The sequence below is a fragment of the Oncorhynchus masou genome, chromosome 29 (assembly GCF_036934945.1).
Source record: "Oncorhynchus masou masou isolate Uvic2021 chromosome 29, UVic_Omas_1.1, whole genome shotgun sequence".
Taxonomy (NCBI): Eukaryota; Metazoa; Chordata; class Actinopteri; order Salmoniformes; family Salmonidae; genus Oncorhynchus; species Oncorhynchus masou.
Genome location: NC_088240.1, coordinates 52353140 through 52365245, shown reverse-complemented (window position 1 = coordinate 52365245; position 12106 = coordinate 52353140). Strand labels below are relative to the sequence as shown.

The 12106-nt window shown below is 42.8% G+C and overlaps 1 protein-coding gene across 21 annotated transcripts in view; it reads left to right on the top strand.

Annotated features, from left to right (window-relative positions):
- LOC135519973 (polycomb protein SCMH1-like) overlaps positions 1-12106 on the top strand; it is a 43463-nt gene that overhangs the window by 15642 nt on the left and 15715 nt on the right. For 15 of the 21 annotated variants that reach the window (XM_064945254.1, XM_064945252.1, XM_064945242.1 and 12 more), the window contains one exon: positions 2523-2796. In XM_064945254.1, coding sequence (XP_064801326.1) covers positions 2523-2796 — 274 coding nt within the window. The remainder of the gene's footprint in view (positions 1-2522; positions 2797-12106) is intronic. The other 6 variants (XM_064945255.1, XM_064945253.1, XM_064945260.1 and 3 more) reach the window with 2 other exon arrangements.

The window sequence follows — 12106 nt, the reverse complement described above, 5'->3', positions numbered from 1 at the left end:
TAATCATCATTAAAACAAAAGCAGTTTAGGTCAAAGGGAAATAGAGGAAGTAACAGCGCAGGTAGAAGGTAATGGAAACTGTACTATAGAGGCACAAAATAGGTTAGAGGAAAAACAAAAAGAAATGGAGGTACTTATTCAAGAACGATCAAGTGTAATGTATTACAAACATTTATAGCGAATTGGATGGAAAATTGTGAAACATTTACACCATTTTTCTTGAATCTTCAACAGAGAAATGCTACCAAAAATAATTTACAGAAACTCGTTACAAATGGAGTCATCCATGATTCACCAAATTATATTTTGAAAGCGGAAGCAAATATTTTAAGTAAATGTTTTCTTTTCTGTCTCCTCCATTTCCACTGAATGACGTTAACTGTAAGGATTTCTATAATAATAATACAAATTATGTAAAATTTACACATTTTACAGAAAGACCTGTGTGAAGGCCAAGTTACAGAAGAGGAACTTTGAGGCAATAAAATCTTTTCAGTCAGGAAAAACACCAGGGCTGGATGGTATTCCAGTAGAGGTACAGTTGAAGTCGGAAGTTTACATACACCTTAGCCAAATACATTTAAACTCAGGTTTTCACAATTCCTCTGATATTTAATCAGTTAAACTTCCCTGTTTTAGGTCATTTTAAGAATGTGAAATGTCAGAATAATAGTAGAGTGAATGGTTTATTTCAGCTTTTATTTCTTTCACCACATTCTCAGTGGGTCAGAAGTTTACATACACTCAATTAGTATTTGGTAGCATTGCCTTTAAATTGATTAACTTGGGTCAAACGTTTCGGGGAGCCTTTCCCATGCTTCCCACAATAAGTTGGGTGAATTTTGGCCCATTCCTCCTGCCAGAGCTGGTGTAACTGAGTCAGATTTGTAAGCCTCCTTGCTTGAACCCGCTTTTTCAGTTCTGCCCACAAATGTTCTATAGGATTGAGGTCAGTGCTTTGGGATGGCCACTCCAATACCTTGACTTGGTTGTCCTTAAGCCATTTTGCCACAACTTTTGAAGTATGCTTGGGGTCATTGTTCATTTGGAAGACCCATTTGCGACCAAGCTTTAACTTCCTGACTGATGTCTTGAGATGTTGCTTCAATATATCCACATAATTGTCTGAGCTGTGTGCTTGTTGTTTAAACAGACAGCTTGGTGCTTTCAACATGTCAATACCTCACATATAAATATAAGTAGTGATGAAGTCAATCTCCTCTACTTTGAGCCAGGAGAGATTGACATGGATATTATTAATGTTTGCTCTCTGTGTACATCCAAGGGCCAGCCGTGTTGCCAATTGCAATTTTCCTAAGTCCCTCTTTGTGGCACCTGGCCACATAACTGAACAGTAGTCCAGGTGCGACAAAACTAGGGCCTATAAGACCTGCCTTGTTGATAGTGCTGTTAAGAAGGTAGAGCAGTGCTTTATTATGGAGAGACTTCTCCTCAGCTAAACTATTGTTGTATATGTTTTGACCATGACGGTTTACAATCCAGGGTTTCTCCAAGCAGTTTAGGCTCTTCAACTTGCTCAATGTCCACATTATTTATTACAAGATTTAGTTGAGGTTTAGTGTTTAGTGAATGATTTGTCCCAAGTATAATGCTTTTAGTTTTTAAATATATAGGACTAACTTATTCCTTGCCACCCATTCTGCAGTCATTTCAGTTGCTATAATAGCTGACGTGTATAGTGTCGAGTCATCCGCATACATACTGTCTTCACTTAAAGTGGCAGTGGCATGACGTTAGTAAAGATTGAAAAAAGTAAGGGGCCTAGACAGCTACCCTGGGGAATTCCTGATTCTACCTGGATTATGTTGGAGACGCTTCCATTAAAGAACACCCTCTGTGTACTGTTAGAAAGGTAACTCATTATCCACAATATAGCAGGGGGTGTATAACCATAACACATTAGTTTTTCCAGCAGCAGACTATTATCAATCATGTCAAAAGCCACACTGAAGTGTAATAAAAGCCCCCACAATCTTTTTATCATACATTTCTCTCAGCTAATCATCAGTTATTTGTATAAGAGCTGTGCTTGTTGAATGTCCTTCCCTATAAGCGTGCTGAAAGTCTGCTATCTATTTGTTTACTGTAAAATTGCATTGTATCTGGTCAAACCTATTTTTTTCTGTAACTTTTCTAGGTTTTGGTAACAGGCTTGGTCAGCTATTTGAGCCAGTAAGGGGGCTTTACTTTTCTTAGGTAGCGGAATGACTTGAATTGAAGATACGGCAAATAGGAGTGGCAATATCGACCTCTATTATCATCAGTAATCCATCTAAGTTGTCAGATCTCGGTGGCTTGTCATTGTTGATAGACAACAATAATTTGTTTACCTCTTCCACACTCACCATTGGGATCACAACATCATACATGATCATATACATTTTCCAACTAAATGAAGCTTCCGAACTATTTCACATTTCATCTGGATAATTCCACATTTACCTGCTCCCTTGTCACTGACCTCTCCTGTCCCTGCCAACTCCCTTTCCCTCGTATCCCAGCAGGAGCCCCCAGCCCCAGAGCAGAACTCCTTCCAGGTGGGCATGAAGCTGGAGGCGGTGGACCGCAAGAACCCCCACTTCATCTGTCCGGCCACAGTGGGGGCGCTGCGTGGCGTGGAGGTGCTGGTCACCTTCGACGGCTGGCGGGGTGCCTTCGACTACTACTGCCGCTACGACTCCCGGGACATCTTCCCCGTGGGCTGGTGCTCTCTCACCGGGGATAACCTGCAGCCGCCAGGCACCAAAGGTCTGTGCGCGCCTGTGTGTATATATGGTATGTGTGTTTGTTTGTTTGTGTCACCCTGTAGACTTGTCAGCTATTTATATTGTGGTCATTGATGTGGTCTAATACCTGTGATATTGACTTTAACATTATTGATTAATGTAAAATCACATTTTACAGAAACTGAAATAATTCAAATCTGAAGTTAAAGGCTCTGAAATGTCCTCTGAATGAGATGAGTGGTTTATTAGGTCAATAGAATGCATCTTTGAAATTCCTTCTCCTGTGTTGGAGGAAGACATAATGTGAGTGAATGAGTGAGGAAGAACAGAAGAGAGAGAAAGAGAATGGGTCACCTTTTGTAAGAGTGTGTTTTATGAGACCTTGGCACAGGACTGTGAAGGGGGGGCGGTATCAGGCAAAGCTATGTGTGTGTATGCCCCACTATGTGGGCCTCATGTTGGCACTGAAAGAGGCCAAGGCAAAGGGGGCATCCAGGAAAACCAGAGACTGAGAGAAAGTAGGAGGAAAACCGATAGGGAAAAGGTTCTGTCTGTGAAAGGCGTGCTGTTTACTTTGTCTTGTCAGCAGAGGGGAGGAGAGTGAAGGAGGCCAGGAAAGGAGAGTAGAGGAGTAAGAGGTAGATAACAACAGTAGAGGGTGAAAGAGATGACAGCAGCACAGCAGATTGAGGCAGGGTTTCACACTGCTGAAGGGTAAGTTGAAATGAAAATGGGCAATCTAAAATTTTAGAGGCCCACCTGTTGGCCACAGTGACAAAAGTGTGCTGTTTTAAAGCTAATTTCCTGCCATTCTAAACATTTTGCCATGGCTTGTGCTATCTGAGGGACTCTAACATGTAATCGAACCCACAAATGCTGATGCTCCAGATACTGAACTAGTCTAAAGAAGGCCGGGTTATTTCTTCTTTAGTCAGAACAACAGTTTTCATCTGTGCTAACAAAATTGCAAAAGGGTTTTCTAATGATCAATTAGCCTTTTAAAATGATAGACTTGAATTAACTAACACAACGTGCCATTGGAACACAGGAGTGATGGTTGCTGATAATGGGCCTCTTTACGCCTATGTAGATATTCCATAAAAAAATCTGCTGTTTCCAGCTACAATACTCATTTACAACATTAACAATGTCTACACTGTATTTCTGATCAATTTGATGTTATTTTAATGGACAAAAAATGTGCTTTTCTTTCATAAACAAGGACATTTCTAAGTGACCCCAAACTTTTGAACGGTAGTGTACATTTGCTAACATTTCTAAAAGCCTGTTTTCACTTAGTCATTATGGGGTATTGTGTGTAGATTTCTGCAAATTTTTATTTAATCCATTTTAGAATAAGGCTGTAACATAACAATGTGGAAAAAGTCAAGGGGTCTGAATACATTCCAAATGCACTGCTGGTTAAAACTAGTTTCAGTTGTTTAATAAGTTTACACTGAAAATGTTTTTCAATCCCGAAAATGATATGAGCAATATAGAGTACCAGTCAAAAGTTTGGACGCACCTACTCATTCAAGGGTTTTTCTTTATTTTTTACTATTTTCTACATTGTAGAATAATAATGAAGACATCGACACTATGAAATAACACATATGGAATCATGTAGTAACCAAAAAAGTGTTAAACAAATCAAAATATGTTTTATATTTTATATTCTTCAAAGTATCCACCCTTTGCCTTGATGACAGCATTGCATACTCTGGGCATTATCTCAACCAGCTTCACCTGGAATGCTTTTCCAACAGTCTTGAAGCAGTTCCCACATATGCTGAGCACTTCTTGGCTGCTTTTCCTTCACTCTGTGGTCCAACTCATCCCAAACCATCTCAATTTGGATGAGGTCAGGTGATTATGGAGGTCAGGTGATTATGGAGGTCAGGTGATTATGGAGGCCAGGTCATCTGATGCCTCACTCCATCACTCTCCTTCTTAGTAAAATAGCCATTACACAGCCTGGAAGTCCTATTGTCCTGTTGAAAAACAAATCACGGTCCCACTAAGCACAAAACAGATGGGATGGAGTATTGCTGCCGAATGTTGTGGTAGCCATGGTGGTTAAGTGTGCCTTGAATTTTAAATAAATCACAGACAGTGTCACAGCACCATCACACCACCTCCTCAACGCTTCACGGTGGGAACTACACATGCGGAGATCATCCGTTCAACACTGCGGTTGGAACCAAAAATCTCAAATTTGCTCGTGTTTTTTTGGCCCAAGCAAGTCTCTTCTTCTTATTGGTGTCCTTTAGTAGTGTTTTTTTTGCAGCAGTTCGACCATGAAGGCCTGATTCACGCCGTCTCGTCTGAACAGATGTTGAGATGTGTCTGTTACTTGAACTCTGTGATACATTTATTTGGACTGCAATTTCTGAGGCCGGTAACTCTAATGAACTTATCCCCTGCCATCTGAGGAGAAGAAAAATAAAGTATGTTGAGGGGTGTCTGGCTGCAATGAGCTCCTTCACAATGTTGAGTCCATGGCAGGTGTGGCGATAGTGAGCTCTTTAGTGTTTAGGAGGTAAAATAGCTATGTTTGACATTGTGTATCTTTATGTATTGTTAGTGTGGTTGTGTGTGTGTGTTATGAGTGTGTGTGTTTAAGTACGTATTTTGTTTTTTAACACGGTCTCTCTTGCTGCTTTATGTAAAGTGCCTATCATAAGTATTCACCCTCCTTGTATTTATTCACATTAAAGTGGGTTTAAAATGGCTTTAATTGTCATTATTTGTCAACAAAATACTCTGTCAAAGTTGAAGAAAAATTCCCCCAAATGTATGAAACATAAAACACATTAGTGTTTTATCTTGATTAGGGGGTATTCACTGCATTGCAGTTGCCATACTAGGTGGTGATACAGCCCGACAGAATGCTCTCAATCTGATTGACCAAAGTTATTATTTTTGTTTGTTATTAAATTGAGTATATTATGGATTATAAAAGGGAAAGACAGCCATGTCAAGGACACCTATGCCTTGCTCCTAGACAAGCTAAACACCTTCCCATTTAAGTGTGTTAACATGTGCAGACCAGTGCATGTGTGGACAAGAGGAATACCTATGTAAGAATATTGTTCATCAACTACAGCTCAGCCTTCAACACCATAGTGCCCTCCAAGTTCATCACTAAGCTCCGCTACACTGATCCTCAACACAGGTGCCCCACAAGGGTGCGTGCTTAGTCCCCACCGATACTCCCTATTCACCCATGACTGAGTGGCCACGCATGTCTCCAACTCAATCATCAAGTTTGAAGACGACACAGCAATGGTAGGCCTGATTACCAACAATGATGAGACAGCCTACAGTGAGGAGGTGAGGACATTGGCGGAGTGGTGCCTGGAAAATAACCTCCATCCACATCGACGGTGTGAAAACCTTCAAGTTCCTTGGTGTGCACATCACTGACAACCTGAAATGGTCCATCCAAACAGACCGTGTATTGAAGAAGGTGCAACAGCACATCTTCAACCTCAGGAGACTGAAGAGATTTGGCCTGGCACCTCAAACCCTTACAAACTTCTACAGATGCACCACTGAGAGCATCTTGTCGGTCTGTACCACCGCCTGGTACAGCAATTGCACTGTCTACAACTGCATGGCTCTCCAGAGGGTGGTGCGGTCAGTCCAAGGCATCACTGGGGACACACTGACATCTACAGCACCTGGTGTCACAGGAAGGCCAAGAAGATCATCAAAGACCTAATCCACGGCCGGTTCACCCTGCTACCATCTAGAAGGTGGAGACCGTACAGGTGCATCAAAGCTGGGACCGAGAGACTGAAAAACAGCTTCTATCTCCATGCCCTCAGACTATTAAATAGTCAACACTAGCCGGCCTCCACCCATTACCCTGCCCTGAACTTAGTCACTGTTACTAGCTGGCTACCACCCGGTACTCTACCCTTCACCTTAGAGACTGCTGTCCTATGTATATAGTTATGAAACACTGGTCCCTTTTTAAAAATAATGTTTACATACTGTTTTACCAACTTCATAATTACACTCAGTGGACAGTTCATTAGGTACACCACCCTGTTCATGAAAATGTTTCGCTCCTACAGACAGTGAGTCACGTGGCCATATACTGTAAACCAGACATACATTGAGGCATTCAGTTACTGTTTGACTGAACATTAGTATGTTCAAAACGAGTGACCTACACAACTTTGAGCGTAGTATGATTGTCGGTGACAGGCGCACAGTTTCCAGTATCTCGGAAACGTCTGGTCTCCTGGGCTTTTCACGCACGACAGGGCAGGGTTTCCCAAACTCTGTGCTCGGGACCCCAAACGGTTTTGTTTTTCCCTAGCACTACACAGCTGACTCAAATATTCAACTAATCATCAAAATTTGATCATTTTAATCAGCTGTGTAGTGTTAAGCAAAAACCAAAACATGAACCCTATGGGGTCCCGTGGACTGAGTTTGTCTAGGGTTTACGGAGAATGGTGCAACAAACAAAAAACATCCAGTCAGCGGCAGTTCTGTGGGCAAAATAACTGCTCATTGATGAGAGGTCGTAGGAAAATGGCAAAAATCATGCAGGCTGACAGTCGGGCCACAGGCAAATAACAGCTCAGTACAACGGTGGTGTGCGGAATGGCATCTCAGAATGCACAAGTCGTCGGTCCTTGTCACAGATGGGCTATTGCAGCAGACAACCACACCGGGTTCCACTCCTATCAGCTAAAAACAAGAAGAAGCGGCTCCAGTGGGCACGTGATCACACATTTAAATAAGAGCTGCTGGCATGGATTCCCGCCCGAAGGACACACCACCAGGGACATCATATTCACAAAGCTGTAAGAAATGTTTACGCAGCATGCCTGCCATTCGAAAAAGTACAAATTGTGGTTACCGACTGGGCTCCTTTTATGGTGGGCAGACACATCCTGATCAGCAGGTTGAAGGAATCGCCCCCCAAACATCAGTGCTGTGTGCCAGACTAAACGGTGAGCTAAAATATGTAATGGATAAAGTAATGTGTATAATCAACTTTGTCAGGGACACATCGAATCAAATTGTGTTGGTCAGCAGATGTTAATGCAAGTGTAGCGAAATGCTTGTGCTTCTAGTTCCGACAGTGCAGTAATATCTAACAAGTAACCTAACAATTCCACAACCACCTAATACACACAAATCTAAGTAAAGGGATGGAATAAGAACATTAAATATATGGATGAGCGATGAACGAGTGGCATAGCCAAGATGCAATAGATGGTATAAAATACAGTATATGACATGAGTAATGCAAGATATGTAAACATCATTATTAAAGTGGCATTATTAAAGGGACTAGTGATCCATTTATTAGTGGCCAATGATTTTGAGACTTTCTGGATGGTAGCGGGGTGAACAGGCAGTGGCTCAGGTGGTTATTGTCCTTGATGATCTTTTTGGCCTTCCTGTGACATCGGATGCTGTAGGTGTCTTGGAGGTTAGGTAGTTTTCCCCCGGTGATATGTTGTGCAGACCACACCACCCTCTGGAGAGCCTTGCGGTTGTGGGCGGTGCAATTGCAGTTGCCCTTCCAGGCGGTTACACAGCCCGACAATGCTCTCAATTATGCATATGTAAAAGTTTGTGATGGTTTTAGGTGGCAAGCCAAATTTCATTAGCCTCCTGAGGTTGAAGAGGCGCTGTTGTGCCTTCTTCATCACGTTGTCTGTGTGGGTGGACCATTTCAGCTTGGCTGTGATGTGTACGCCAAAGAACTTCAGACTTTCCACCTTTTCCACTGCGGGCCCGTCAATGTGGATAGGGGGATGCTCCCTCTGCTGTTTCATGAAGTCCACAATCATCTCCTTTGTTTTGTTGACGTTGAGTGAGAGGTTGTTTTCCTGACACCACATTCCGAGTGTCTTCACCTCCTCCCTGTAGGCTGTCTCGTCGTTGTTGCTAATCAAGCCCACTACTGTTGTGTCGTCTGCAAACTTGATGATTGAGTTGGAGGCGTGCATTGCCACACAGTTGTGGGTGAACAGTGAGTACAGGAGGGGGCTGAGCACGCACCCTTGTGGAGCCCCGGTGCTGAGGATCAGCGAAGTGGAGAGGTTGTTTCCTACCTTCAACACCTGGGGCTGCCCGTCAGGAAGTCCAGGAACCAATTGCACAGGGCGGGGTTGAGTCCCAGGGCCTCAAGCGTAACGATGAGCTTGGAAGGTACTATGGTATGAGCTGTAGTCAATGAACAGCATTGGGTACTCCTCTTGTCCTGATGGGATAGGGCAGTGTGATGGCGATTGCATTGTCTGGATCTAATGAGGCGGTATGCAAATTGAAGTCTAGGGTGTCAGGTAGGGTGGAGGTGATATGATCCTTGACTAGTCTCTCAAAGCACTTCATGATGACAGAAGTGAGTGCTACGGGGCGATAGTCATTTAATTCAGTTACCTTTGCCTTCTTGGTTACAGGAACAATGGTGGCCATCTTGAAGCATGTGGAGACAGCAGATTGGGATAGGGAGAGATTGAATATGTCCGTAAACACACCAGCCAGCTGGTCTGTGCATGCTCTGAGGATGCGGTTAGGGATGCCGTCTGGACTGGCAGCCTTGCGAGGGTTAACACGTTTAAATGTCTTACTTCACGTCGGCCACGGAGAAGGAGAGGAGGGGCCCGCAGTCCTTGCTAGCGGGCCGTGTCGGTGGTGCTGTATTATCCTCAAAGCAAGGTGTTTTGTTTGTCTGGAAGTATGCACACAACACAGTCTTTTCCCGCAAGCTTGTGACAGAATCGCTGGCTGAGTAAAGGAAAAGCGCTAGAGCGGTTCTGTGAGCTGCATGACCAGGTTGTCGATTTTCTCAGAAAAAGCTAAATACAGTGGGGCAAAAAAGTATTTAGTCAGCCACCAATTGTGCAAGTTCCCCCACTTAAAAAGATGAGAGAGGCCTGTAATTTTCATCATAGGTACACTTCAACTATGACAGACAAAATGAGAGAAAAAAATGAAGAAAATCACATTGTAGGATTTTTAATGAATTTATTTGCAAATTATGGTGGAAAATAAGTATTTGGTCAATAACAAAAGTTTATCTCAATACTTTGTTATATACCCTTTGTTGGCAATGACAGAGGTCAAACGTTTTCTGAAAGTCTTCACAAGGTTTTCACTCTGTTGCTGGTGTTTTGGCCCATTCCTCCATACAGATCTCCTCTAGAGCAGTGATGTTTTGGGGCTGATGCTGGGCAACACGGACTTTCAACTCCCTCCAAAGATTTTCTATGGGGTTGAGATCTGGAGACTGGCTAGGCCACTCCAGGACCTTGAAATGCTTCTTACGAAGCCACTCCTTCGTTGCCCGGGCGGTGTGTTTGGGATCATTGTCATGCTGAAAGACCCAGCCACATTTCATCTTCAATGAATGCCCTTGCTGATGGAAGGAGGTTTTCACTCAAAATCTCACGATACATGGCCCCATTCATTCTTTCCTTTACACGGATCAGTCGTCCTGGTCCCTTAGCAGAAAAACAGCCCCGAAGCCTGATGTTTCCACCCCCATGCTTCACAGTAGGTATGGTGTTCATTGGATGCATCTCAGCATTCTTTGTCCTCCAAACACGACGAGTTGAGTTTTTACCAAAAAGTTCTATTTTGGTTTCATCTGACCATATGATATTCTCCCAATCTTCTTCTGGATCATCCAAATGCTCTCTAGCAAACTTCAGACGGACCTGGACATGTACTGGCATAAGCAGGGGGACACGTCTGGCACTGCAGGATTTGAGTCCCTGGCGGCGTAGTGTGTTACTGATGGTAGGCTTTGTTACTTTGATCCCAGCTCTCTGCAGTTCATTCACTAGGCCTCCCCGTGCGGTTCTGGGATTTTTGCTCACCGTTCTTGTGATCATTTTGACCCCACGTTGTGAGATCTTGCGTGGAGCCCCAGATCGAGGGAGATTATCAGTGGTCTTGTATGTCTTCCATTTCCTAATAATTGCTCCCACAGTTGATTTCTTCAAACCAAGCTGCTTACCTATTGCAGATTCAGTCTTCCCAGCCTGGTGCAGGTCTACAATTTTGTTTCTGGTGTCCTTTGACAGCTCTTTGGTCTTGGCCATAGTGGAGTTTGGAATGTGACTGTTTGAGGTTGTGGACAGCCGACTTTTTTACTGATAACAAGTTCAAACAGGTGCCATTAATACAGGTAATGAGTGGAGGACAGAGGAGCCTCTTAAAGAAGAAGTTACAGGTCTGTGAGAGCCAGAAATCTAGCTTGTTTGTAGGTGACCAAATATTTATTTTCCACCATAATTTGCAAATAAATTCATTAAAAATCCTACAATGTGATTTTCTGGATTGTTTTTCTCATTTTGTCTGTCATAGTTGAAGTGTACCTATGATGAAAATTACAGGCCTCTCTCATCTTTTTAAGTGGGAGAACTTGCACAATTGGTGGCTGACTAAATACTTTTTCCCCCACTGTATGTGCAGTAGCTGACCACCTTCACATTCTGGAAAATTAGGATTTCCCCTCCGTTCTTTTTTGGGCTGACCTGTTCTGTCACTTTAAACAGGTTAAATCTGCAGTTACGAAGAAGAGGGAAAAGAGTCGTGGACGTGGTGGAAAAACTTGAGGCCTTTACTAGGAAGTTTGATGATTTGGACTTTTCATCTGGAAGGCTGCGCTTACGCACGTTGAAGAATCAGGAGTACCCAGAGTGCGTTTTGGGTGGCAAGCTCAAAGGAATAGAGCACAATAAAGGAATTGGCATTTTATGTGCTAACAATGTTTGGATCAACTTACACTTGCGAGTCCTCCTATGAACGCAATCTAGACTTATGACAGAGACCGGCTTTCACACAAGTCAATTGAGGACTGCCTGCGCATCAAAATCACATCCATCAACAAGATCATGTCCAAGGAGAAATGCAACTTTTCCCATTGACTTAGTAGCCTATATAACTTAGCAAATACTTATCCGAGACTATTTAGGTCTCATGTTGACAGTATTTTCTGTTCTGTCATTACAGGAGCAGGCTATCCCGAGTCTCCTGATAGACATTCAGACACAGACATTTACAGACATCATCTTTTTTTCTTTACGTGATTGTTTTTTGTAGGATGCTACATTTTTGTAAAGTTGCCATTGTAAGCAGGCCTAATTGAAAAACTCCCACTTCTATTAGAACATCATTTCTTTTCTCCTGAAAGATGCTGTTAAGCCATAGCCTACCTCAGCCAAGTTATTTTATGTAAAGCTCGGAAGAAATAGGCTGCAATTAAACCCTCTTGTTTATAAAGTCAAATTAAAATGAAGATTATCTCTTCCTGTGAGCCACTTGCATAACAAGACTATAATTTCAACACCAAGCGCTGTTCACCTCCTATTGATTGC